Below are 27,762 nucleotides of genomic sequence, written 5' to 3'. Positions count from 1 at the left end.
GAGGCAGGGGGGATCGGTTTAGACTGCTTGGCTCCCATAGCTAGACCGTGAACACGCCCGCAAAGAAAAACCGTAGCACTTCAAACCTGAAGGACCACTCCTGGCAGGTGAAATGCATGCAGATGGAACGAACATTCAGGCGCGTGACCCAGCGTCCCGGTGCCACGCGCGGAATGTTATGCTTGGCTGGCTGAACCCACAAGTGTACGAGAACCGTTTCTCAGACAGGAGGGGTGCAGCAAGGCCAAGCCTCCGTCCTGGACGGGAGATCACACCGTAGTGATCACGTGGAGAGTCAGAAACAGGGAAGGAAGAAAAGAAAAGAAAAGAAAAGAAAAGAAAAGAAAAGAAAAGAGAGCCAGGAGCCCCGGGCCCCGGGTGCGAGCGGAGTGAGAGGCTTTCTTGCCGTCTCAATCACGGTCAGAGCTGGGAACACAAGCCGGATTGAAGGCCAGAGAAGGGGACCAGAGAAGTCCCCCCCCCGGACCCTAGAAACAGCCAGCAGGCCGGCGAGCGCTCAGTGGCGACCAGTGGGTAGACCAGGGTCGTTTGACCAGCTGGAAGGGAACTAACTCATGGTTGAAGCCGGTGTTCTCTCGCTCACTCCCTGCTTTTTTATCCCACTTCTTTCATTTTTTTTTTAAATTTCTGAGATAGGGTCTCAAAAACAATGACATCTTGAATTTTGCAGGCAAATGGATGGAAATAGAAAACACTATTCTGAGTGAGGTAACCCAGACCCAAAAAGATGAACATGGGATGTACTCACTCATAATCGGTTTTTAGCCATAAATAAAGGACATCGAGCCTATAATTCATGATCCTTGAGAAGACAATAAGAAGGTGAAACCAAAGAAAAACATATAGTTATCCTCCTGGATATTGGAAGTAGACAAGTTTGCCGAGCAAAAATTGGGAACTTGGGGGTGGGGTGGGTTGGGGGCAAGAGGAGATGGGGAGAGAAAAGCGTGAAGGGGAGGATGGGGAGAGCTTGGGGGAATGGGATGCTTGGGATATAGGAAGGGTGGATATGGGAGTAGGGAAGCATATATCCTAATTAAGGGAGCCATCTTAGGATTATTAAGAGGCTTGACTCTAGAGGGGTTCCCAGGTATCCAGGGAGATGCCCCCAGCTAGTTCCGTGGGCAGCTGAGGAGAGGGAGTCAGAAAAGGCCAGATCCTATAGCCATACTGATGATTATCTTGCATATCTCCATAGAACCTTCATCTGGCGATGGATGGAGATAGAGACAGAGCCCCACATTGGAGCACCAGACTGAGCTCCCAAGGTCCTGACGAGGAGCAGAAGGAGGGAGAACATGAGAAAGAAAGTCAGGACTGTGAGGGAACGTTCATCTGGCCATGGATGGAGATAGAAACAGAGCCACACATTGGTGCACCGAACTGAGCTCCCAAGGTCCAAATGAGGAGCAGGAGGGAAAACATGAGCAAGGAAGTCTGGACTGCGAGGAGTGCTCCCATCCACTGACATGGTGGGGCTGATCTATTCAGCGGGACTGGGACTGAAAAAGCATAAGATAAAACCAGTCTCCCTGAACATGGCGGACAATGAGGGCTGCTGAGAAGCCAAGGACAATGACACTGGATTTGGATCCTACTATGCATACTGGTTTTGGGGGGGCCTGGCCTGTTTGGATGCTCACCTTCCTGGACCTGGATGGAGGGGGAGGAACTTGAACTTCCCACAGGGCAGGGAACCCTTACTGCTCTCTGGACAGGAGAGGGAGGGGGGAGTGGAGGGGGGAGGGGGGGTAAATGGGAGAGGAGGAGGTGGAAATTTTTAATAAAAATTAAAAAAAGAGATAGGGTCTCATGGATCCCAGGCTAGCCTCAAACTTACTATGTAGCTGAGGGTGCCTTTGAATTCCTGAGCCTCCTGCCACCTCCCAAGTGCTGGGACTGCAGGCATGCCAGCAGCCAGCATGCCCTGCCTTCCTACTCGTCTTCCCATGTGAGCCCTTTCTCAGCTAGAGCAGAAGCCATTGTGATTTATAATATTCAGGGTAATTACATGAAATCACCGTTCTATTCACTAGCAAATAGCTGAAAATTAATCTGAGATCCACCAGGTGTGTGAGTGGGGGCAGGGGGGCTGTCCTAAGCCATCCTCCAAAGCAACTTGAATTTTAAATAATATAATTTCCTTTTTCTTTTCCGCCCCCTCCCCCAACCAGCCAGGCTCAGCTTTGAGCTTCACCACATTACTGGTTTCCTTGGTAACCACCTCCGGTTCCCACTCCAGCGTCTCTTGTTCTTCCTATTCTATCCTCTCTGTGAGTGTGGCAGTCAGGAGGAGCTCTCCTGATTCCAGAAGGGAATGGCTTTGGCTGTGGCCCAGGCCCCCGTTGGGGATTTGTGTAGTGAGCAGTAATGCCCCACCCAGCACCCCATGCCAGGCACAGCACTCAGGGCTTCTCTACTCATCCTAAATTCACACAAAAGGCCTTTCAAATCCTGTTGAATTTCAAAGCAAGTGTTCACCAGATGAAATGTGTTCCCTGGTCAGAACCAGACAGGCTGGGTAGGGGTGGATTTTGAAGCCAGCCTGGCTTGACATCTGGTTCTGAGATTTATTTGCTGTGGACCCTGCAACTTACTGAATCTTTGGGGCTTGCTTCCTATCTCTAAAGAACAGAACATATATTGAACTTTTCTGAAGACGTGTGTGTGTGTGTGTGTGTGTGTGTGTGTGTGTGTGTGCCTATATTCCCAAATATATAAGTACAACCTACTCTGTGTAATGTTACTTCCATGTTATGTTTGATATGTTTTCAGGGCTGACCAGTTAGTATTGGATAACCAATTGGTGTGCTCTGATGTCTCCCACACTCGGTATTCCTTGGTTGCCCTGCAGTTCTTTGTCTAGAGTTGAGGTCTCCTGGGCTTTCCCTCAAGTTCCTTTTTAGTCCTGAGTCCAGGGGCAAGGCCCAGTTTCTGGGCTTTGACTTTACTGCACTTGGCATCTAGCTGACCTGACATCTGTCAGGCACCCTGTCTGGAGGGACTGCCCACCCCATCACCTATAAACTTGGGTGTGGGAATTCAAGATGGCACTCAGGCCCCAAGGTCAAAGTCCTTCACACTTCCATAGAAGACCTAGGCTTTGATTCTTTAGCATATGGCGACTCAAGGCAAATGAAGCTGTTTTCTTGGCTGTGTTCAGTTCTGGTAGGAAGCTAAGCAGCCACAACCAGGTGAGGAGCCTGGGACTGACTGCCGGGCAACTGTCCCGAGTGCCTTTACACAGACAGTATATGTTTTTTTTTCAACCCAGAGGAAAAAAAATAAGACACAGGGAGACGAAATCTCCTATGTGTGGTTATGCAGCTAATAAATGGAAGAGCCAGTAAAACAACTCAGCCTGTTCCCGAATCTGTGGGCTAACTTACCATATACCTACCACACTGCCTCACAGGGACAGCTGGGCTCTGGCAGAGACAGCCCTGATGTCTGTGCCTATGCAGATGATTCCTGCCTGGATGAAGAAATATGAGCTCAATTGTGCTAGGAGGCAGAGCTAGTGCGGCAGCACCATGCACAGAGCCCCCGAGGCTAATACCCCACTCTGCTAGAATTGTAGGAAATTAGCTTTGATTACTCGAGTCATTTTCCAGCAGTTCAGAGAGTTCAAATGAGACAGGCTAGAAAGACAGGGAAGATTGAAAAGACGTGGGAAGGAAAATGAGTCCCTCACCACTGGTGAGAAAAAGAAAAGCTCACATACAGGATTACAAGCCAAGTTTTTGGCAAAAACATATGCCTTGAGCCAGCTAGGTGGTTGTACGTGAGGGCACGATGAAAACACCGAACGGAACCACTCCATGAGTGGAAAAAAGAAAGGGTGCTTGAGGAAGTCCAAAGCAGCCATGGCGACCTCGCATGGGAAAGAGACTAGCCAAAGGCATTTGGGGGTATCCAAAGTTACATGGCTACCTTTCAGAGACAGGGAAAGCAGCAAAAAGGTGGGGACAGCCTTGCCAGTTATAAAGGGTGAGTAGCTGCTTGGAGGGAGGTGTGCAAGCTAGAACAGCCAAGAAATTTAGAGCCGCTTGGGGGAGATGAGAAGAATCAGGAAGCTAGTGTGAGGACTTTCACGTGTGCTACAGGTGTGTGATAATAGGAACTCACGTGTGCTACAGGTGTGTAGTAACAGGAACTCACATGTGCTACAGGTGTGTGCTAATAGGGAATAACATGTGCCACAGGTGTATAGTAACAGGAACTCACGTGTGCTACAGGTGTGTGGTAATAGGGAATAACATGTGCTACAGGTGTGTAATAACAGGAACTCACGTGTGCTACAGGTGTGTGCTAATAGGGAATCACATATGCTACAGGTGTGTGGTAATAGGAACTCACGTGTGCTACAGGGTGTGGTAACAGGAACTCATGTGTGCTACAGGTGTGTGGTAACAGGGACTCAGATACCCCATTTGCAGAGGTTGCCAGAGGTAGCGAAGTACTGGCTCCTCCTGACAACAGAAATGGTTCTCCGAGGAATGTTGAGTACAAGCTTTTGACTACCCACCAGAAATTCTTCTGTTTACCCTGTCAGAGTCCAGCCTGAGCTGAGCCCAGACTGCTATTTGGGGACACAATCAGTGCCATTTTGGAGGGTTTGAGATCTAACAGTGGTGCGAAGCCAGCCTGGGCTACATAGACTTTATGTCAAACCTAACACAATAACAACAGCAAACCACTTAGCACAGCCCCTGAGAGAAAATTATCAACAAACGTCACATGTTTGTATCATCCTGCTGGGGTTCATCCACTCCCAAGGTAGCATCAGCCTTGGCACAGCTGCCAAATACCTGATCCACGCAGTCCCTGGGCCCTGCACTACTATGGGCAGAGGAAAGGACCCGGCACACACTCCACCCCTTGTCCTTGTCCCTGGGCCTCCTTGTGACTTGAGTGTTCCTTCCCTTGGGAAATTTGGGGTCAAGGGAAGAAAGCCTCAAGACCTAGGAGTATGAGAGAAAGGTGCCCAGACATTTCAACCATCTCTGGTCTTGCCTAGGCAGATTCTCATGGCGGCTTGGGGCTGGCAGCTGCGGCTACTCGGGAGCTTTTGGGAGCTTGGCTAGGGGTCTGTTGTGAGGACCTCAGGAGGCTGTGAAGCAGGAGGCTAGAGGACAGAAGGAAATGGCCCTTGTTCCTAGTGTAGGGGCCCTCTTTCCTGTGAGGGCCTGGGCACAAGGGTGTCTATCTCCCAGCCTCCTAGCTCCCCAAACCACAGCTCAGAGGTGTGAAAGAATGAAAAACAACAGGGGGAGGGGAGGCAGAGATGAGCCAGGTGCACAGTTCACACCTTGACCACTGCTGAGGCCCCAGGCAGCTTCGCTCTGACTAACTTCCTCCTAGGCTCTCCCTGCTGCAGAAGAAGGAGGGCCCAGAGACCAGAACACAGGCTGTGAGCTTTTGGTTAGGTAGCTGGCTCTGACCTAGTCTTGGGGCCAGGTGAGGGCTTGGTTCAGTTCTGTGACACAGGAACCTTCCAGGCTATCTAAGATGCAAACAATGGACAAAGCCCCCAGCTCTGCAATTTTGAGGCTTGGGAGTTGGTTTGGCACCAGAAGCGTAGGAGCGAGCTCCTAACTGGGCACCCACTTTTGGCACATACTTTCCACGCATAGGGTGTACAGTTCACAGGGAAGCCCCACCAAACGCATGCTATCCTTAGACCCACTCTTCAGACAAAGAAGCTGAAGCAGAAAGATGAACCGCTTTCCCGGAGTCGCACAGCTGAACAGCCAGGGAATCTGGCTAGAACTGGCAGGGCCCCCTCTGTCAACCAAGGCCAAGGACCACTTTTATGGAGGACTAACCCTCTGGCCCTGGATCAAGCCACACTTACATGCCTCATAAGCTACTACCCTCTATCATGGGCTTTCTTGGTATGGAAGGTTCCAGGCGGCTCTGGTATTCACGTGGAGCTCTCAGCCCTTGGCCCAGCGCTAGAGGACTAGCTGCGCAAGCCTGTGATTACCCCAGCTAATCTTAGAGCAACTCTGCTGAGGGCGCTGCCTGGGTTTGGTTCTGATCTCTCCAAGGTCACAGCAGTGGGATGGGACCTGGAATCCAGACAACTTCAGTCTTCTGCCCATTATACAGCAGTTGCACAGGTCTCTCAAGAATAGCGAGAGCCCCAGCTGGTCTATCAGGACCTGATCCCCATGCCTGGTAGCCGGGCCTCAGAAAGGAAGGCTCTCCACCCCTGACTGTCAGTCTGGCATCCCTCCCAGCAACCTGGGATGAGGATCATTTTCCCCTAGACAAATGAGACTGAGCCCCAGGAAGGAGACCAGGGATCCACAGACCAGCACACTGGTCCAGCTTCTGCCAACACAAGGTATTTCTAAAATGACCATCTATTTCCACCGCCACTTCCTTCATAAAGCAAAAGCCCCCTTTAATACCAAAACTGGGACAGGGAATACAATGGCAGACTAAGTCCTTGAAAATAAACAAGTAGCGGGGGCATACACCTTTTATCCGGGTTCTCAGGAGGCAGAGGCAGGCAGATCTCTGTGAGTTCGAGGCCAGCCTGGGCTATAGAATGAGTTCTGGAACAGCCAGGGATACACAGAGAAACCCTGCCTCAAAAAAAAAAGCAAAAAAGAAAGAACAAGTATATGATCTTTGCAGTTATGTTTCTCTTCTGTGTAAGTCACAAACAGGCATGGAAAAACTGTGGCCCTTGTAGGCACACAGGGATTTTGTGGTGTATCCCAGGCTTCTGTCTGTTCTGCCCCTACAGGTAGTCAAATGCCGGAGTCCTATACATCCTCACTGTCCTGGCCTCAGGAATCCTCCTACTCCCCTCTGTTCACACAGCTCCTGACCTCCTCTAAGACCTCAGTTCCCTTTGACTTGAGCCCTGCAGGTGACAGGTTAGTTCAGAAAAGTGTCTTGTCTGTTCACAGAAAGAGAATGGGCATTGATTCTTGACAGGTGCCATGTCATGTCAATACACTTGGACTGAATTGGTGGAGCGATTTGCTTGAAAACTGTAGGCACAGTGTGGTGGCTCACACCTGTAATCTCAGTATTCAGAAGGCTAACACAGGAGGGTCATGAATTCAAAGCTAGCCTGGGCTACATTGCAGTCCTTTTCTCAAAAAAAAAAAATCACGTTAAGCCAGACATGGTAGCCCACAACTTTAATCCCAGCACACAGAAGGCAGGGGTAGGCAGATCTCTGAGCTTGAGGCCAGCCTATTGAGTTCAGCCAGTATCACAAAGACCCTGAAAAAATTCTACAGTCCTTGCTTCCATTACCCAGCACTGATGCATGCAGACTGTTGCTTTGTGTGGCAATTTCAACAATGTACACAAGCAGTACCCAAGTATATACACTATTCTATGACTTGCCTCTTCCACCATGTAGGAACTGGTTCCTCTGCATTTAGCCTCGTGACAGCTATGTGGATCGCCACTTGTTTGCAGCTGGATGAATACATCAGTTTATTCATTTACAAGACAGTGGACTACCCCACCCTCCTGCCAAATGCTGTGTGCCATGGTACACACCAATAGTCCCAGTGTTCAGGAGGCTGAGCCAGGAAGACTGCTGTGAATTCAAAGCCAGGCTGGGCTACAGACCGAGGCTGTCGCAAAGGAACCAAAACACCAACAATTCTATGAGTGCTCACATCCTTCCCAGAGCACCCACTTTGAGATGGGTCTTGAAGAGCGGACACAACCCCAGACCGACCAGCACATGGATGTTGAGCAATGAGCGAGAAGCGTGATGCAGAAGCAGTCCCTGCACCTGGCAGCAGGGCTACCCTCCACTTCCCCATTGTGTGGCTTCAGACCTCTCCTCTCTCCTCCAAGAGCCTCCCCCCACCCAGCCACCCCAGACCCTTCCCTGGGGCCCAGCCTTTCTTGCTCTGTCACCAGATGGAACTCCAATGTTTCTGATAGCCTGTAGCCCTGTCAGCTGTTCTGCTGGTCTGCACCGCGCAGTCCCAGCTGCGAACCACTACATTATCATGTATTTCCCAGTTCCCGAGTGTGCTCTGACCGGCTCCACCTGATCCAGACACTATAGGGCATTCTGGATGACACAGCTCATTATAATCCATAATGGTTTTTTATATATCCACCCATGCCAGGTCAGAACCAGCCATCCCCAAATCATGCTGCTCCTGGAGACCTCCTCCCTTCCCATGCAGTGATGACAGCAGTATCCCCGTCACACCCCACTCTAACCCAGTCCTAGTGAGCCTCCAGTCCCAGACTTGCTGGGGAGAAGGTACCCTCGGAAGGTGGGCTTCCCCTCTCCAGTCACTGCCATCAAATGACACTTCCTGCGTGCTCCTAGACATGCTTAGTTGTTCGTGCGTGGTATTGAGTAGGACCAGAACTGCAGACTTGGTAGCAGTCTGAGGTTCCTGGCTAACTCCTTCCAGATGTATTCACCTGGCCACAGGAGTGGCAGCAGAGGGACCCTGTGGAGGGCTGATGTAGATAGATTACCCTTTGGAAGAGGTTGTGCTGAGCCGTGAAGTCTTCACTTCCTCTGTTCACTGTAAGTTCCCAACCACAAGTGCCAAAGCAGAGAAGCAGGCAGCACGCGACCTGACCCCAGCAGCCGCAGCCAGAGCACCAGCCTAGCCATGTACCTTGAGGTAAGTTCTGCTGCTCAGCTCAGCTACATTACAGTACCAAGTGGCCAAGCTTCTCTGCCAGGGACAAGTCTGGTCTGGTCTGCAGCCCAGGCAGGGGTACCAGAGAGTTGAGGAAGCCACATGGAATGCAGAGGTTATGAGAAGTACATTAGTGGGATTTAGGAACCCAGCCTGGCCACTAACCACAGGCATGTCTCCTGCCTCACCTGCAAATGTCACATTGGAGAGACTCGACATTGGTGATCTCTAGCTCTAGAACAGTTTGGGATGAGGTGAAGGGTGAAGAGGATTCAGGCTATCCAGTGAAGTGGTATACCCACATCGTTCTAGCTACTCAGGAGGCAGAGGCAGAAAGCTCACTTGAGCCCAAAAGGTTGAAATAAGCCTGGCCACCTTGGGGAGACCTTCTTACTGGGGAGCTCAGTGGGTGCCTGAATAGCTAGCTACACAAGCCTCTGGGTAGGGGATGGGGAGTGTACGTGTGTGCATGGTGTGCGTAGGGGTGCACAGTGGTTTGTAGGAAAGCCTTCCGTGAGTCCAGGAAGCTGGGGTCTCCAGATAAGGGCTGAGGGGGAAAAGGAGGGCCAGGGACCTGAAGATGAAGTGGGGAGGGGTCACCTGGGGAAGCAGGTGGTTTTGATCCCGGTGTGGCCACAATATTGAGGCAGACAAGCCACAAGAGGGAAGGGAAAGATAATAGAAGGCTCCAGACCTGGAAGGAAGTTCCTTCTGCTGCAAAGGACACCTGGCCTGTGTGATCATCCAGAAAGGGTCTGGGGGTTGCCAGCCTTTGAGACTAGGAGTCACCACCCCACTAGGTGGAGTTAAGGAGGAGTGGGCCTAGGAGAAAGAAAGCAACAGCTCAGGGTCTGACCCTGACAGAGCTATTGCTAAGGGAAACACTCATCAGAATAAATGACAAGGCACAAAGGGGCAAGACAGTTACCAGGCCTTTACAGAGAATGGCCTCCCTTCCCTCTTTCCCCTTCCTTGGGCAGGTTAGTGAACGTCAAGTGCTAGATGCCTCGGACTTTGCCTTTCTTCTGGAGAACAGTACCTCTCCTTATGATTATGGGGAAAACGAGAGCGTCTTTGACTCCCCGCCCTGCACACAGGACTTCAGTCTGAACTTTGACAGAGCCTTCCTGCCAGCCCTCTATAGCCTCCTCTTTTTGCTGGGACTGCTAGGCAACGGGGCTGTGGCTGCTGTGTTACTGAGCCAGCGCACTGCCCTGAGCAGCACAGACACCTTCCTGCTCCACCTGGCTGTGGCCGATGCACTGCTGGTATTGACCCTCCCGCTATGGGCAGTAGACGCTGCTGTCCAGTGGGTTTTTGGCTCTGGCCTCTGCAAAGTGGCAGGTGCCCTCTTTAACATCAACTTCTACGCAGGGGCCTTCCTGCTGGCCTGCATAAGCTTTGACCGCTATCTGAGCATAGTGCATGCCACCCAGATCTACCGCAGGGACCCCTGGCTACGCGTAGCCCTCACCTGCATAGTTGTCTGGGGACTCTGTCTGCTCTTTGCCCTCCCAGACTTCATCTTCCTGTCGGCCAGCTATGATCAGCGCCTCAATGCCACTCGCTGCCAGTACAACTTTCCCCAGGTGGGTCACACGGCTCTGCGCATCCTGCAGCTGGTGGCTGGTTTCCTGCTGCCCCTTGTAGTCATGGCCTACTGCTATGCCCATATCCTGGCTGTGCTGCTGGTCTCCAGAGGCCAGAGGCGCTTACGAGCCATAAGGCTAGTGGTGGTGGTGGTGGTGGCCTTTGCTGCCTGCTGGACCCCCTATCACCTGGTGGTATTGGTGGATATCCTCATGGACCTGGGAGTTTTGGCCCGAAACTGTGGTCGAGAAAGCCACGTGGACGTAGCCAAGTCAGTCACCTCGGGCATGGGCTACTTGCACTGCTGCCTCAACCCACTGCTCTATGCCTTTGTGGGGGTAAAGTTCAGAGAACAAATGTGTATGCTGCTCATGCGCCTGCGCCGCTCTGACCAGAGAGGACCCCAACGTCAGCCATCATCTTCACGGCGGGAATCATCCTGGTCCGAGACGACAGAGGCCTCCTACTTGGGCTTGTAACTCTGGAATGAAACTGTAGCCTGTGCCACCCAGGTCCTAACCCATGCAGGTTCTTCTCCTCCTTGTGGCTGGGCTAGCTCTGACTCACGCACAACATCACTGCTGGGACCCACTGGCAGGCAGCCCAGCACCTCCAGGTCTCAGGAGGACCACTCTCCCAGCTGCCTCAGCTGCCACACCCCAGCCTGCTATTTCAGAGCTAGCTGCCTGGAGCACCACTACCCTTCGAATTCAGCAAGGAGAACTCAGCCTTCCCTGTGTGAGGGGAGTGGGAGGTGACACACAGAGAGGGCCAGCCCTTGTTCGCCACTGAACGTGCCTGTGGTCCCCGACATGTCAATATCCGCACACTTTTATGCCTAAAACTCTGCTTAAACTTGCAATAAACAAGATAATGAGGACCAGGGTGTATTGCCAGTCATCATTTGGGCTGGGTCTGACTGGCTCAGGAGTGCACTTCCTGCCTCATCCTGCCTGACCTAGAGTCTATCTTTTTGCCCTCCTAGGCTCTGCTGTGCCCTCTGCTGGACCCCCTGTTGTCTAGTAGAGCTGCTAGACACCCTCATGGGCTTGGGTGATGGCAGTGAATAAGCAGCTAGTTGTCTAGGGACACTTTGGGGCTACTAGACATTAATAAGCCATAACTCCTGAATCCCAGCGGCTCAGGCCAGCAGGGAGGGCACAGTAACTATGAACAAATACCAAACAGTCTATGCTACAAAGCAAAGAGGTGGCACATGCTGAGTCCAGAACTGAGCTTAGTGGCAAGAGCTGTCTGGGGTGGCTTCCTGGAGGTTCAAGGGGCAAGTGGCATCTCCAGGCGTAAGAGACTGAAGGAGTGTTGTATTTCTAGGCAGAAGAGAGGGCAGCAGCAGAGGTGGAGATGCTGAAAACAGCCATGCTTTGGGGAGATTATAAGTGGTTTAGCTTTGCCAGATGTGGTGTTACATAACGGTATTTGGGAGTCAGAAGCAGGTGGATCTCCATGAATTCAAGGCCAGCCTGGTCTATAGAGAAAGTTCCAGGCCAGCCAGAGCTACACAGGACTGATGGTGATGAGGCTATAGGATAAGCCTGGGATAAGGCAATGGGATCATAGGCCAGTCAGAGAACCTTGTATTGGTTATTTGGATAATACAGGATCTTACTGGGGAGAAACTGTCTTGGGAAAAAGGTGGGGGAAATGGGGCTGAGGAAATGGTTTCGTTGGAAAGAATGCTTGCCGAGCAAACACAAAGACCCAAGTTCAGACCACCAACACCTTTGAAAAAGCTGGGCATGACCATGTGTGCCTGTAACCCCAACACTGTGGGGTAGGTTGGCTGCCTGCCAGCCTGGAGTTGGGGAAAGATATGAGCTCCGGGTTCATGAAGAAATATGGTGGAGAGCAATAGAGAACACCCAATATGCTCCTCTGACCTTCACATACATGTACATATGTATACACACACACACACACACACACATACACACACACACACACACCCCAGCAACAGAGCCTGATGGTTTGCTAGCAGTTGTTAGCACATAGCCACCAAGAAGAAATGGTCAACAGGAGCATTTTCCATGTCTAAAGCTGATGTAGGAGTGTTTTATATCTATCTGTTGTTTCATTGGTTAATTAATAAAGAAAACTGCTTGGTCTGATAAGTCAGAACATAGGTAGGCAGGGAAGACAGAACAGGATGCTGGGTAGAAGGCAGTGAGGCAGACGCCATGCCTCTCCTCTCTGAGAGAGAAGCAGGTTAAGATCTTTCCCGGTAAGCCACCACCTCGTGGTGCTACACAGATTAATAAATATGGGTTAAAGTAAGATGTGAGAATTAGCCAATAAAACGCTGAAACTAATGGGCCAGGCAGTGTTTAAAAGAATACAGTTTCCGTGTAATTATTTTGGGTAAAGCTAGCCATACAGAAGCCAGGTGGCAGGAAGCGGCCCACCGCTCCTATCACTACATAAAGCTAAGTGGAAAAAATAACCAGAGCAATGGATAAGGAAAATGTGGTACATTTACACAACGAAGTACTACACAACAGAAAAAAATAACGACAGCTTGAATTTTGCAGGAAAATGGATGTATCTAGAAACATATTGAAACCCAGAAAGACAAATATCATATTACTCACTCATAGGTTGTTTCTAAACATAAAGCAAAGAAAACCAGCCCACAAATCACAATCCTAGAGAACCTAGACAACAATGAGGACCCTAAGAGAGACATACATGGATCTAATCTCCATGGGAAGTAGAAAAAGAAAAGATCTCCTGAGTAAATTGGGAGCATGGAGACCATGGAAGAGGGTAGAAAGGGAAGGGGAGAGGAGGGAGGGGAGGGGAGAAAAATACATAGCTCAATAAAAACAATTGGAAAAAAATAACCAGAGCTTTCCAGAATGGCAGGTGACAGGGCTACTCACTGCACATCAATCCCAGTCAAGTCACAGATGTGCCATGACTCTCAGTGACAGGCTGGACTTTGTTTGAAGCTGCAGATATGCTAGAGCCCCTGAGAAAAGGAATGGAAGCAGTTAGCTGGGGAAGTTTGCCCTACCCTATATATACCTACAGTCACATCTAGTCTCAGTGCTCCAAAGACTACTCCATCCTTCTACAAAATGAAAAGCAAGAGGAAAATGTTAAAATAACATATCCTGCTTATTAAAGTATCAGTAATGGTAGACTGATAAAGATAAGCATTATTTGTAGCAGGCCTCAAAAACTGGACTCCTCAAGACATCCATGCTCTAATCACCAGAACATGTGATCAGGTCACTTTACATGGTAAAAGGGACTAGCTATGCATGGTGGTGCATGTCTGTAATCCAAGTACTTGGGGCAGGAAGAGCAATAATACGAAGCTAGCCTAGGATACATTGTGGGTTTGAGACTAGCCTGGGGTGACATAAGGAAAGTCCTGTCTCAATAACCAAACAGAAGGGTGTGATAGTATATACCAGCAATCTCAGCTTTGAGAGGCAGAAGCAGGAAGATGTCTGTGAGTCTGAAGTCAGCCTGATCTACCTAGTAATTTCCAGGCCAGCCAGGGCTACACAGTGAAACACCATCTCAAAAAAAAATCCAACAAACATGGCAAAGGGAAACTGAGGTCGCTAATCTGTGACCCAACTGATTTTAAAATAAGATTTTGGCAGGTCATAGTGGTGCATGCTATAATCCCCAGTATTTGGAAGGCAGAGACAGAACTGGGAGTTAATGACCTACCTAGGCTACATAGCGTCCAAGGTCAGAGCTGAGCCAGGTGGATAAGCAGATAAAGTTACTTGTCACCAAGTCTGACAACCTGAGTTCAATCCCTGGGATCCACAAGATAGAAGAGAACTGACTTCCAAAATTTGTCCTTTGACTTCTACATGTGTGCTATGACACAAACATGATTCCTCCCCCACAATAAATGTAATAAATTTTTTTAAAGAATTCAAGGGCAGCCTAGGCTATATGAGACCTATCAAAAATAGTAATAAATAATAAAAATAATAATGATAATGGGCTTGGAAGAGGGCTCAACTTGTGAAGTACTAATCATGTATGTACAAGAGCTGAATTTGGTCCTAGCAATCACATAAAAAGTTAAGCATGGTAGTGTGCACTTATAACCCCAGTCCTGGGGAGGTGCTGACAGGAAGAACACAGTAGCTTGCTGGTCAGCCAGTCTAGCCAAATTGGAAAGAACTACAACCACATGAGACACCGTCTCAAAAAACAAGGTGGACAGCTCTTGGAAACGAAACCAAAGATTTGTCACTGGCTTCCACGTGCATATCACATGTGCTCTAAGACAAGCGCATGCACACACACACACACACAGAGAGAGAGAGAGAGAGAGAGAGAGAGAGAGAGAGAGAGAGAGAGAGAGAGAGAGAGAGAGAAATTCTCTAAGTAGACCCCAAGTCTCTAGAAGTGAACAGAAAGTAAAAAGATGTTTTGTCTCAAAGAAACTGTAAGTCCAAGTCCCGGTTTCTTTTTTTTTAATTTTTATTTTTTGGTTTTTCGAGACAGGGTTTCTCTGCAGCTTTAGAGCCTGTCCTGGAGCTAGCTCTTGTAGACCAGGCTGGTCTCGAACTCACAGAGATCCGCCTGCCTCTGCCCTCCTGAGTGCTGGGATTAAAAGGTGTGCGCCACCATCGCCCGGCTCCAAGTCCTGGTTTCTGACCTCCATCTTTGGAGGCCCCGTCCCTGTGCCCGCCAAGCCTTGACCCCTCCCTGGAGGAGTGTCAAGACAGCCCACCAAAATCTTGACCACTCCCCCAATCTACTTAAATGCTTCCCCAGAAGGTCCCCTGGTGGTCTCTTGCCCCCCCCCCCACCGTGGTCGTGTTCACGGCCTCCTGGTCCCCCCAACCCCTCCCACCCCCGTGACCACCTGAGAGTGCAGGAATCCCATTAAAGCTGGATATTTTGAATTTGGCTTGTTGTTATTTGGCTTGATTGGGATTTTTGCATTGGCAGAGAGCTCACGTTAGGAAAAATTCCTAACATCTTGGAGGTTCCACTGAAATAGGGCGGCCTTTCCATGTGGCCCTAGGCCACTCATCGAAAGCCCCCTAGTCCACAATCTGAGCTCTCCATGCCATGCTAAAATCGACTCCTGGGCTACAGCAGCTGCATCTTGGTGAGTCCCTTTTTCTTGTCTATGTTATAGGGTGTTGGGGGGACCCAGTCATACTTACTTGTCGATTATTGGACTCTTGTTGAAGCTGCGAGTTCACACCAAGAGTTTGATCTCAGCAGCGGCTAAACCAGCAAGATGGGACCTGGCTGAGGTGGACTTTGTTTGCTCCCTGGCATTCAATTTCCATGATCCCGTTAGGCCTAAGAGCTATTTTAGCAGACGCACTGTAATAGACTTAGGCCATGTGGTTGGGCATAGACTTTAAAATGGACACTTGCAATTCAAAGCCAGATCCGCTGTCACCCCTGGGATGCCTCTTACAAAATACTTATAAATTGGGCCTGTCTGATAAAGACAAATGGGCAGAGCTTACATACGTCCATGGCTTTTGGGTTCTGCACTCCCACCCTTCCCTTAGTAGCCAGTGTCTCGCAGCACCATGCAGCCAGAGGCACTGGTCCCTCCCCCACTCCCTCAAGCCCACAGTACCCAAGCCCCTCCTGTGGAAGAACATTCTCCACATCCCTCTCCTTTCCTGTCTACCCCCTCTCTTCCCAATTCAGAGGTTCAAGGTCAACTTCCACCTTACCCACCTTCCTCTCCCCCTACCTCATTTCCCAACCCTTGGACCCCATCTGTGCACTGGGCTAGCCCCTCCCAATCCTCCCCAGTCTCCCCCCCCCCATACCCGATCCCACCATAGCTCCGCCCTTCTCTGTCATCTCCGGGAGGTGGCAGGAGTCAATGGCATTATAAAAGTTCATGTTCCCTTTTCTCTTCCAGATCTCTCTCAGATAAAAAAGCTAAAAAAGCAACTAGGTTCCTTTTCTACTAATCCTTCTGCCTACCCATTCTATTTCTCAGTGTGCACCAGATATTAGGAAAATGTTAAGAAAGGTTGAGGAGGGTCCCCAAACCCCAACACGAAAATTGGTGAAAATGGCCTTTAAAGTTTTTAATGCCTGGGAAGAATCAGCTGAGTCTTCCCAACAGACAAGGCTACAACAGGCAGCTACCCTACAGGCCCAGGCTTTAGCAGCTGCCCTAAGGTCACAGGAAGGGGGACGATGGAAGCCAACCACAAGGCTCTACCCTGGTAGAACCCAGCCTAAGTCAACCTCACAGGCAAGCTGTTTCAAGTGTGGCCTAAATGGTCAAGTGGCACAATATCCTCCAAGGTTATGCCCTATCTGCCAGCAACCTGGACACTGGAAATCACAATGCCCCCATGCGGGCTTGTCCTCTATGCCACATCACAGAGGTCTGGCCTCACCAACATCGGCAATCGAAACTGTGCCAGCCTTCAAACTTCTAAGCCTTGCAGAGGATTGACAATGCCCAGACTTGGTATATCACGTAACCCTATCTGAGCCTAGGGTAAAGGTGCAGGTAGCGGGTAAGTCCACTACTTTTATATTGGACACGAGAGCTACCTATTCTGTTCTAACATCTCACTTGGGCCTTACATTCCCCTCACCAATTTCAGTTATGGGAGTAGATGGGACCCATTCCTCCCCACTTAAAATTTTGCCACTGTCCTGAATTCTCACAGGACAATTTTTCTCTCATTCTTTCTTAGTGATACCTGCTTGCCCAGCACCTTTACTGAGTCAAGAAATCCTTAGCTGATTCCCCAAAGCTTTGTTCCGCTTCTTAGAGCCCCTTTTTGACCCCACCCATCTCTGAGATTGTATTTTACAGATTCACTCCTCCTGCCAGACGTGTGCCCAGGCCAACCCACAAGTGGCTCTTCACATATGTCAGTCTCTGTACAAGCTTCGTGGACACCAACTGAGCAAAGATTGGCAGGTTAATTTCACTCATATGCCTACTCATAAAAAACTCCGTTATCTCTTAACACTTGTGGACGCTTCTACAGGATGGATAGAAGCATTTCTGGTCTCCAGGGAAACAGCAGATGTGGTGGCTCAGGTACTCCTGGATTACATCATTCCTTGGTTTGGCATCCCATGGACCATCCAGATGGACAATGGGCCAACCTTCATGTCCAGAGTCATGGAGCTCGTGTCAGAAGCTCTCAACATCTCCTGGAAATTCCACACACACCCCGCCCCCACCATCCACAATCCTCGGGAAAGGTGGAGAGGGCCAATGGACTCATCAAACAGCAACTAACCAAGCTCTCCATTGAACTCAGGTTATCTTGGCCCTCCCTTCCCCCTATTGCCCTGACTCATCTCAGGGCCACCCCATGTTCCCCTACAGGTCTGAGCCTTTTTGAGCTGCTTCGTGGAAGGCCCTTTCTCCTTAACCATCACCTCCCAGTTCAAACTCCTTCACTGGCAGGGTACCTACCCTACCTCTCCCTTTTAAGGTCCCTTTTCCATTCACACGCTGACAGTTGTCTTCCTGCCATCACACCAGTGGACCTTAATGCCCCTAAACCTGCCCCACTCTCCCCAGGGGACAGAGTACTTCTCAAACAGTTAACTCCTAGGTCTCTTGAACCTCGATGGACAGGACCTCACACAGTAATCCTCACCACCCCCTCAGCTGCCAAGCTCCTGGGACACCCACGCTGGTACCATCTCTCCAGGCTCAAGCAGGCACCTACTCAGGACACTTGGCCTGTCCAGCAGACAGGACCTTCCACCCTTCGGTTTTCCAGGATGCCACAATGAAGGGCCTCATCCTCATCCTGGCACACTCATCTTTGATGATAACAATATTTTTTTCCTAGACACCTGCCTTCTCACCTCCCCCAAGGAACAGATGCCTGACGTCTCCGGGATGACAGTACATGGGATGCCTGTCCAGTCACACCTCTCGCTGAGCGTGGACCCACCAACACCTAGCTCTCCTCTTCCCCACGTCACCCTATGCCCACAGGAAGTAGCCAGACTTGAGTCAATGCCCCTTTTTCCTAAGAGAGTCTAAATGTTAGTCAAAATATCACCTCAGCTTCCTGTTACCCCTTATACAAACAGTCTGGAATGTAAGTCCCAACTCCAGGTCTCTGACCTCCATCTTTGGAAGCCCTGTCCCTGTGCCGGCCAAGCCTTGACCCTTCCCCAGAGGAGTGTCTAGACGAGCCCACCAAAATCTTGACCACTCCCTCATTCTACTTAAACTGCTTCCCTGGAAGGTCCCCTGGTGGTCCCCGCCCCCCATGGTCCCATTCAAGGCCTCCTGGTTCCCCTCAGGGCCACCGGAGAGCACGGGAATCCCATTAAACCTGGGTATTTTTAATTTGGCTTGTTGTGATTTGGCTTGTTTAGGATTTTTGCATTGGCAGAGAGCTTGCATTAGGAAAAATTCCTAACAGAAACCATGAAATGGGTTGTGGAAGGCCTCTAGGTACTGGAAAAGAAATGGATTTTCCAGAAGTTTCTGTCAATACCTTAATCATAATCTAAGTGACTCATCCTAGATTCATGACCTTCCAAACTCTAAAATAATATATCCGTGCTGCTCTAAGCCACAAGTTGGTGGTCATTTTCTGTGGCCTCCACAGGAATACACTAATACAATGTTGGGTCCTATCCACACCTTCAATAGCTCCCAGAGACAGGCAGTCTGCTCGAGCACTTGAATAGGAGAGCTGTAATGTGAGATGGAAACATTTCTTTTCTGAATGATTGCATGCCTCACTCAAATCCATGGGCAGCTGGGATTCATGAAGTAGGCTGGTTACTCACACACGAGGAGGCATAACAAGGTGGCAGAGAACTCACTACGAGCCGCTTACTCTGTTATGGCAATATTCTCATGTTCTCACTGCTCCCCATCCCAAGAAACATCCTTTTCTTCTGACTTATTCCACAGGTTAAAGCTACTCATCCCAAGTTAAAACCCAAGGTGGATCCAAAGGGCTTCAAGTATTGTCAAGAGCTGTATGGTTAGCAAAAAACTCTTTATTAAGAACAATCACCAAAAATAACAAATCAGAAAACACATTTAAACCCCAATACTTAAAACCTTACAGAAATAGAGTTTTCTAGAACTTCTTGCCAGTAAAGAATTTGGCTCACATAACTATATTCCAGGCAAACCTTAAGGATTTGCCTTTTGTTTACTGGCAAAATAATCCTTGCTGAGCCTTTTCATCACATTCCCATGGCTGATTCCTGCCGTCCCGTTAAACACTGCTCTATAATTCTCCTGCACATATTTGGCAAATGGTCTCACATAGGGCACAATGGGGGTTCCATCCTTCCGAAACAATGGCAGCAAGACCAGATGCCCTTTGCATCTGGCACAGATGAAGCGTTCAGTGTTCAACGATCTGGTGTAGCGGCCAATCCTGGGGAGAAAGGAGATACCACAGCACAATAACAAATCAATCATGACCCCTCAACAGCAGCTCCAACTCCTCAGCTTTATGCTCAAAGCAATTTTCTGTGGGTTCTGAGGAGCCCCAGGCAGCAGCAGAGTCAGGCCAGCTCAAATTCAGGGAGATAATGGAGAAAGAGAATGCAGAAATAGTGAGCTTGACTCCTTAAATTGGTCCACAGACTTACTAAAGATCGACTTGGTCCTGCCATAGTTCAAGGCTACAAAGCTAGCTCAAGACTAGCTTATAAAACTTGCCAGGAGCCTGTTTCAAAAAGACAAAAACAAAAATCATAAGAAAGATGGCTGGCCAGGCAGTGGCAGCACATGCACACCTTTAATCCCAGCACTTGGGAGGCTAAAGCAGATGGATCTCTGTGAGTTCAAGGCCAGCCTGGTCCACAAGAGCTAGTTCCAGGACAGGCTCCAAAGCCACAGAAAAACCCCGTCTCAAAAAAAAAACAAAAAAAGAAGGAGGAAGAGGAGGAGGAGGAGGAAGAGGAAGAGGAGGAGGAGGAGGAGGAAGAGGAGGAGGAGGAGGAGGAGGAGCTGAGAGAGATCTTACTCTCCCCTCTCCCCACCTCCTCCCTCCCTCCCATCCCTCCCCCCTCCCTCCCCCATACCACACCCGACCTCCCCAGGGACTTGACTGGCTGATGATATGGCAGGAGAGCTATGTAGTGTTTGCCTGGCACCCATGAGTCCCTTGGCTCAATTCCCAGTACCAGAAAAAAAAAAAAACAGCTACTGGAGGCTGGAATAACAAAAGAATTGAGAAAAAATCTGAAAAGGCCTTACCTGTATTTGCACAGCATGCATTCATAATAGATCTTGTAGTGAATTGTGTAGTTGTGGCAACGGGTGATCTTAGGCAGTTCTGGATGTACTGAATTGCATTTTTGAGCATAATATTGCCATGAGATACCATGAGAATCCCGGATGCCATCAAGCAGCCAGGAGGCTGCATGGCATATTTCATGGATCAAGGTGTCCCGGATTCGATCTTGAGAGAGAAATGAAAAGGAACTGTCAGCACTAAAATGAATTTTCTTCTGATCTATTGCCTCACAAGCCCTTGACTTTCACCCCTACCAAACACAAGGCTGTCTCACAGAAACACAGTCAGCTGCAATTGTTGCCTTCCCAGGATTTGGAGAGTAAAATTTCTTTTTTTTTTTTTTTTTTTCTCATGGTTTATTTTTTTTTATATTTAAAAATTTCCATCTCCTTCCCTCCTCCTCCCCCCGAGAGTAAAATTTCTACTCACAAACAAGCTAGTTTTGGTTTTGACTGCTGTAGTAATGAGCTGTGGGCTGCGTTCCCGCTGCCCTGCTCCAGGCCACCAGCTAGCTTAGCCCCAGAAATAACAACACACAAATTGTATTCTTTTAAACACTGCCTGGCCCATTATTTTCAGCCTCTTACTCACATCTTGACTAACCCTTATCGAATAATCTGTGTAACACCACAAAGGTGTCTTACCGGGAAAGATTCAGCATGTCTGACCTGATGGCTGGCTTCATCGCATCTGTCTCCCTCAGGAGAGGCATGGCGGTCTGGCTCAGAGAGCAGAGGCACGGTGATTTATTAACTTAGGAGAGGCATGGCACCTGACTGAGCCATCTACCTCACTTCCTTCTTCCTGTTCTGTCTACTCCACCCACCTAAGGGCTGGCCAAGGCAGTTTCTTTATTAAAACAGAAGACCCTCCCACATCAGACTGCTTCTTAAGTGGTCAGGTTTTGGGGGAGCAGCTCCAGCATGTTCATCCTTTTGTGGGGCATTGCTCGAAATGTACCTGGATGAGGCTTGGTTTCTTCACTCTTGGAACAAAGGTGGGCTCAGGAGGTATGTATGGCCATGAGATTTGGTAAGCAGAAGTTTGGGGTAAGATAGAGATCTGAGCTGGGTTCTTTTATGAAAAAATTAATTACATTTATTTATTCTGTGTGTATGTCCGCACACATACATGCACATGCATGTGGAGACCAGAGGATAACTTGTGGAAGTCAGTTCTTCCCTTCTACTACGCAAGTCCTGGAGAGCAAACTCAGATCAGCAGGCTGGATGGCCCTGAGCTTTCTCACCCCCCACCCCCACACCCCCACATCCCCCCACACCCCCACCCCCACACACCCCCACCCCCAAGCCCCCCACCCCACCCCCCACACCCCCACACCCCTACACCCCACCCCCGTGAGCTAGACTCTTAACAACTGACTGAATTTAGAATTAGAAAGTCTATTTAAGTCTATACATGACCTTTAACCCCAGCACTTAAGAGGATGAAACAGGTGGATGACCCTGGGTTAGAGATCATTCAGCATTACATAGCGAGACCCTATCTCAAAACAACTTTGCTTTGTTTAAGTATTTTTTCTTACTGATTTTTTTTGTTTCTTTGTTTTGATTTTAGTTTTTGTTTTTTTGTTGGTTTTTGGAGAGAGAGAGAGAGAGAGAGAGAGAGAGAGAGAACACAGGCAAACATACATAGAGTTGGGGGAGGGGAAAGAACATGATCAAAATATATTGTATGAAAAATATTTTTTAATTAAAAACAAAAAACTAGCAGCCCACTTCTGTAATCCCAGCATTGAAAGGCTAAGGCAAGAGGACTATACAAGTTCATGGTCATCTTGAGCTATATAGTATGAGGCCAGCCAAGGCTACACTAACCTGTACCCTCACCCTCCCTACCAAAAGGCAGCCATTCAAAGCTGAGTTGGGGGGCAGACACCTGTATGTAGTTCCAGTTACTCAGAAAGCTGAGACGAGAGGTCTGCTTGAGTCCAGGGGTTCAAGACCAGCCTGGACAACATAGCAAGACACCATATCAGAAACAAGACAAAACACTTGATTCTAAAAATCTGTTGTCGCTGCTATTCGATGGCATACTATTTACATGGCATGTGTGAGGCTCTAGTCTCCAATATGGTGGGAGCATTCGGGAGAAGTCAAACAAAATGTAAGTAATGATTGGATCTAGAAAACCATGGGCTGCATTTTGAGAGCCAATGGGCAAAGAATGGATGAACCATGGGCTAGCAGCGAGCAGTGAGAAGCCAGATAAACCATATGAAGCAGGAGCAGACTACAACATCTTGAAAACCAGGCTCTGGGCAGGAAAGCAACATAGTGGCACACACAAAAAAACTGAGGGAACAGAAGGAGGGGATAAGTAACCAGACTTTGACAAATGAAAAACTGGAGGAGGGGTTAATGTCTGGCTAGAGCGGGCATCTTGACCCTTGGCAATTGAGAGAATGGAGACGCTGGCTTTGGCAAAGGAAGTGTGCAGATGGGCCTGGAAAATACGTTGGATTCCGAGGAATGGTGAGACATCTAATAATGATGTACTCTAAGCAACAGACAGAAGGCCTACCCACATGGAAATGACAGTTCAAAGTTGTGACATAGGTTGTCATGGATGAGTAATTTAACAGATCAGAAGGACAGGGTGCTAGGGTAAAGCCACCATATTCCTGGAGTCACCTGCAGAGTCGCAGACTTTCGGAGAAATTGAAATCTTAGCACAGCGCTGCCTCTTGGGTTGTTGTATCTCATTGGTAGTGCATAAACCAGCAGTCCGCAGCATCTTTTTATTCCAAATAATTTCTATTTTCTCTGGCAACTGAAAATGAAAAGCAAATAAAAGTATCAGAAAGCAGTTCTAAAGGTTTACTTTTTAAAAAAATGTATGTGTATGTGTATAAGCCTCAGTTTATATGTACCACATGTGTACCAAAAGAGAGTGTCAGATCCCCTGGATCTGGAGTTATAGAGTTGTTGCGAGCTTCCAAGTGCATGCTGGGAACTAAACTGGGTCCGTTGCCAGAGCATAAAGTGCTCTTAACTGCTAAGCTATCTCCCTAGAAACAACTCATACCAGAAAATAAGAACAAGAGTTTTTCTCCCTCTGATAAAAAGTAAGAGGACATGCCAATATGGATGATGAAAATTTCACAAGGCGCCACCCCTAGATGAAAAGCCATAGGCAATAGCTGCCCTGCAGAAATAATCAGTTTTTTTTTCCAGTGATGAACTCTTATCGGCTATACCCAAGAGGTCTGCTCTAAACAGATGTACACACAACACTAAATGGACTCAGGTTTTACACATATTACACACACACACACACACACACACAAAGAGGTCATTAATTTGAGAGGTGAAGATATAGGAAGAACAGGGGGTGGTAGAAATGATACAAAGATAGTATTCACATATGAAATTCTCAAAAAATAAAAACAAAGTAAGAGGAACTGTCTCCTACATTCTTGGCTCTGAGTACATGAGTTGCAGAGAAATTTATGCAAATAAAAAACAAATCTAAACATTGAAGTCCTGGGAATGACAATTAATAGGTTAATTAGGACACAAGGAAGGAGATTTTTAAGGCCACACAAATGTAAGGATTTTGTGCACAAATACATGGATCCAAGAAGGGGACAGTCAAGGAGAGAAGTACAAGCCTATTGAGGTAGGCAAGCATCTGCTCAACTCAGAAGGCTTTTGGGTTCCACACATGTGCTACAACATCGCTGGCATGAGGGAGGGTAGTAAAGGCTACAGGCCCTTCGGGATATAAGAACTTCCCTCTACAAAGCCTCTTCAGCAGAAGACTATAAACAACAAACGATCTACGGGTGATGGTACAGCTCAGGGGCAGGGTGCTTTCCTCACATGCAGGAAGCATGGCAAGAAATAAATGAGCCCAAAATGAACAAACAAGAGAAGTGGCCAGAAAGTCTCTACCTCTGGATCTTCTAATCCAGTCCATACCACCAAGCTATTGGCAGATGGATGTCATTCAGCAGTAGCTTCCTGTCACACATTCCTGTGCACTGGTACCTACCAATTTAAACTTAACTTCTCCTGACCTTACTTGCCAAGGCCATCTAAGACCAGCAAACAAGAGCTTGCTGTGCATAGGCTCTGTTCTAAGCACTTTATGATTATGGAAATATTGCCGTCTAATAGTGATTCTGAGGTAGTAAGTACAATGGGCCTTGTAACCCTGAGGTCTGTACCACGGAGTCAACAAACTGCAGATCAAAAATGACTACAATTTATTACATAAGTGTACAAACCTGTCAAATAATAAAAAAAAATGACAAAAGCCTGCATCTGCTAGAAATATACACAGAGGAGGATGAGCAGAGGACATTTTATATAAGGGATTTGAGCACCTGTAGATTTTGCCATTTGTTGAGACATACCAGAACCCGTTCCCTGCAGGCATAGAAAGATGACCGTACTATTCTTAGCCTCATTTTCCAGGAGATGTGGGTGAAATGAGGCTAAGCAACTCGTCCAGCTCCTTCTCATCATCTTCTTCACCTTACCACATGTCCTTTCCCTACTGCCGTTCTCAGTACAAACCAGTTTTTAAGGAGCAGGAGCCTCATCTCTTTGAGGAAATCCTATTATCTGACTTCTCAGACTTTTCAGTCATTCTCCCTGCGCTAATCCCCTACTGTAATAGCTGTCTGTTCATATATACAACCAAAAACAAGTTCTCTTTCACAGAAGCATTCTCTCTCATGTTTGCTAAGTCCAAAGTGGGCCCCCCCAAATACGGCAGTGCTGGTGACCATGTCCTAAACAGAAGGACTCTAACTGGGTAAACGGAAGATTATTGGGGGGCTGGAGAGATGGCTCAGCGGTTAAGAGCAGTGCCTGCTCTTCCAAAGGTCCTGAGTTCAATTCCCAACAACCACATGGTGGCTCACAACCATCTGTAATGAGGTCTGGTGCCCTCTTCTGGCCTACAGGCATACACGCAGAAAGAATATTGTATACATAATAAATAAATAAATATAAAAAATATTATTGGGTAAGGGCATCTAGTTCCTGATTAATCTGAACAGCCTATATCAGCACAAAGACTCCTACCTGCTGACTATCATAAAATCTGCTTGCTTTCCCACTGTTTTGCTTCTCTCTGTCCCTCTGAGAGAGAGCCTTTGCAGTTTGACCCCCAATAAGTCTTTCTTTTCTACCCATGGAGTGGTCCAGGTCTACTCAAACTAGCACAGCTCCAAGACATGAAGTAGACATGGTTAGTGCAGCAGCCAAGCATGCTGGTGTACAAGAGGTATTCAATAGATACTTATTCATTGATTCTACCTTTCCTGTATAAGAGGTATTCAATAGATACTTATTCGTTGATTCTACCTTTCCATCAAAGACAGTGTGGTTAAGTAGCGTGTAGATTTTCTGAGCCAGTTCTTCCTTATTATGCTTGAAATTCCTTCCAGAATACTCTTTTAACTTCTCAATGTTATTCAAGAAACATCCAGGAATTTTGCAGATACGTTTCCTACAAAAGTAGATTCAAGTGAATTTTTCATGGCTAAAGAAATAGGAGAAGACATGCATAAAGGTCTAAAAACTTGCTGTTCTTTCCTTCCGGCTCATTATATATGAACATTTATTTCTCAGACTTCCAGTCATAATGTTTCTCTTTACTCTAGGCACACATTCTCAAACGTATGAGGCCAGGTTTCAACCTCAAGGCTGATAACCACACCTACACCTTCAGTCTTTGATGTTTCTGATTTTACAGTTATTCAATGTAAATTCCCAACAGATTTATGAGTCTATCTTTAGCCTAAAATTAAAATTCTGTCACAACTGACAGAAAACCTTGGAGGCATTTTAAATCCATTTTCCCTTACCCTGTGTTCAACTTGGATGTGACCTGCTATCTTCCGACTGTGGGCTCTCCCGGGCAGCATCTGCTTTGCACCTCAGGTTCACCTCTCTCATCAAGTCCTGCCTTCCCCTTCATACAAGAGCACTCTCTAACTACCAGGCTCTTTTCATTCTAACCCAGTACCTACTCACCTCCAGATTCATTTTGTTTCCTTCTGGCTTTTCCTTGACCAGTTGGCCCGGTATTCAAGGCCTGAGTCAATGTGGTTCTAGCCACTGTTTCCAGCTACCACTTCTACTCTGCTGAAAGTAGGCAACTCAAACATTCCCTGGAGTGAATGGTGATTTCCCATTTTTGTGCTTCGGCATCAACTCTTTCCCGTGCTACAGAGTGACCCATCTCTGCCTTTACTGAGAACCACCAGTGGCATTTTAGTATTTGCAAAGAACCTCTCTTTGCATCATATTTAATCCTCACAACCACTCATCCAAGAAGTTATCATTCCCATCTCTGTCTTGCAAATGAGGACACTAAAGCTCGGGTGTCTAACCCAAAAGTCAGAGACAATGGATCTTCTGACCCAAATCCTCAGTCTTTCCATTAAACCATGATTGGGCCAATGCTCAATCACTACTTATGTAAATAGAAGTGGTTTTTTTTTTTAATTTGCTTTTTAGTGTTTGGTTTGTTTGTGGGTTTTTTGTTTTGTTTTGTTTTGTTTTCGAGACAGGGTTTCTCTGTAGCTTTGGAGCCTGTCCTGGAACTAGCTCTTGTAGACCAGGCTGGCCTCAAACTCACAGAGATCCGCCTGCCTCTGCATGCACCACCACCACCCGGCTTTTTAGTGCTTTTTTAAAATTTATTTTACAGCCCGACTGAAGTTTCCCCTCCCTCTTCTCCTCTTCCCCTCTGCCCCAATCTACTCCTCCTCTATTTCTGTTCAAAAGGGGCAGGACTCCTATGGGTATCAACAAATCATGGCATATCAAGGTAAGGTAAGACTAAGCACCTCCCCTTGTATGAAGTATGAAGAACAGGCTCCCAAGAGCCGGCCAAAGTGTTAGGGACAGGCCCTGCTCCAATTGTTAGGAATCCCAGAAGTAGAGCAAGCTACACTGCTGTGGAATATGCCTTTACACTGTGTGAATATATGTCACTGTGATTGATTTAATAAGAAAGCAGACTGGCCAATAGCTGGGCAGAGATTGGGCTAGAGAGCCAGACTAGGAGACTGCTGGAAGAAGGGGAAAGTCTGGAGTCTTCAGCAGAGACAAAGAGAAACAACCATACTGAGAAAAGGTACCAAGCCATGTGGCAGAGCAGAGATAAGAAATACAGGTTAATTTAAATGTTAAGAGTTAGCTAGTAACAAGTCAAGTGCTTACAACTAATATTGGGTCTCCGCATCAGTTATTTGGGAAACAGCTATGAGACAG

General features: G+C 48.0%; 2 protein-coding genes across 2 annotated transcripts; one reads left to right on the top strand and one right to left on the bottom strand.

Moving 5' to 3' along the window:
* Positions 1-8,583: 8,583 nt before the first annotated feature.
* Cxcr3 (C-X-C motif chemokine receptor 3) lies at positions 8,584-11,091 on the top strand. Its single transcript, XM_038316901.1, has 2 exons — positions 8,584-8,657; positions 9,656-11,091. The coding sequence occupies exons 1-2, from the start codon at positions 8,646-8,648 to the stop codon at positions 10,742-10,744; spliced, it is 1,101 nt and encodes a 366-aa protein (XP_038172829.1). The 5' UTR covers positions 8,584-8,645; the 3' UTR covers positions 10,745-11,091.
* Positions 11,092-19,275: 8,184 nt separating this feature from the next.
* Gcna (germ cell nuclear acidic peptidase) lies at positions 19,276-26,981 on the bottom strand. The gene is made up of 4 exons (XM_038317339.1): positions 25,846-26,981; positions 23,161-23,299; positions 20,467-20,671; positions 19,276-19,639 (listed from the first exon to the last, which is right to left on the bottom strand). The coding sequence occupies exons 2-4, from the start codon at positions 23,261-23,263 to the stop codon at positions 19,390-19,392; spliced, it is 558 nt and encodes a 185-aa protein (XP_038173267.1). The 5' UTR covers positions 23,264-23,299; positions 25,846-26,981; the 3' UTR covers positions 19,276-19,389.
* Positions 26,982-27,762: the final 781 nt, after the last annotated feature.

The sequence above is a fragment of the Arvicola amphibius genome, chromosome X (genome assembly GCF_903992535.2).
Source record: "Arvicola amphibius chromosome X, mArvAmp1.2, whole genome shotgun sequence".
Classification (NCBI taxonomy): domain Eukaryota; kingdom Metazoa; phylum Chordata; class Mammalia; order Rodentia; family Cricetidae; genus Arvicola; species Arvicola amphibius.
The sequence above is the reverse complement of the archived record's forward strand: the minus strand, read 5'-3'. Positions and strand labels throughout refer to the sequence as shown.

What these genes read in the sequence shown, in the direction of transcription:
- Gcna (XM_038317339.1), bottom strand. Translation starts at nt 23,263, where the DNA reads ATGCTGCGGACTGCTGGTTTATGCACTACCAATGAGATACAACAACCC. An exon ending in GAAAGTCTGCGACTCTGCAG is followed by an intron (nt 20,672 to 23,160) that starts GTGACTCCAGGA and finishes TTCTCTCTCAAG; the next exon opens with ATCGAATCCGGGACACCTTG. An exon ending in TGCATGCTGTGCAAATACAG is followed by an intron (nt 19,640 to 20,466) that starts GTAAGGCCTTTT and finishes CTTTCTCCCCAG; the next exon opens with GATTGGCCGCTACACCAGAT.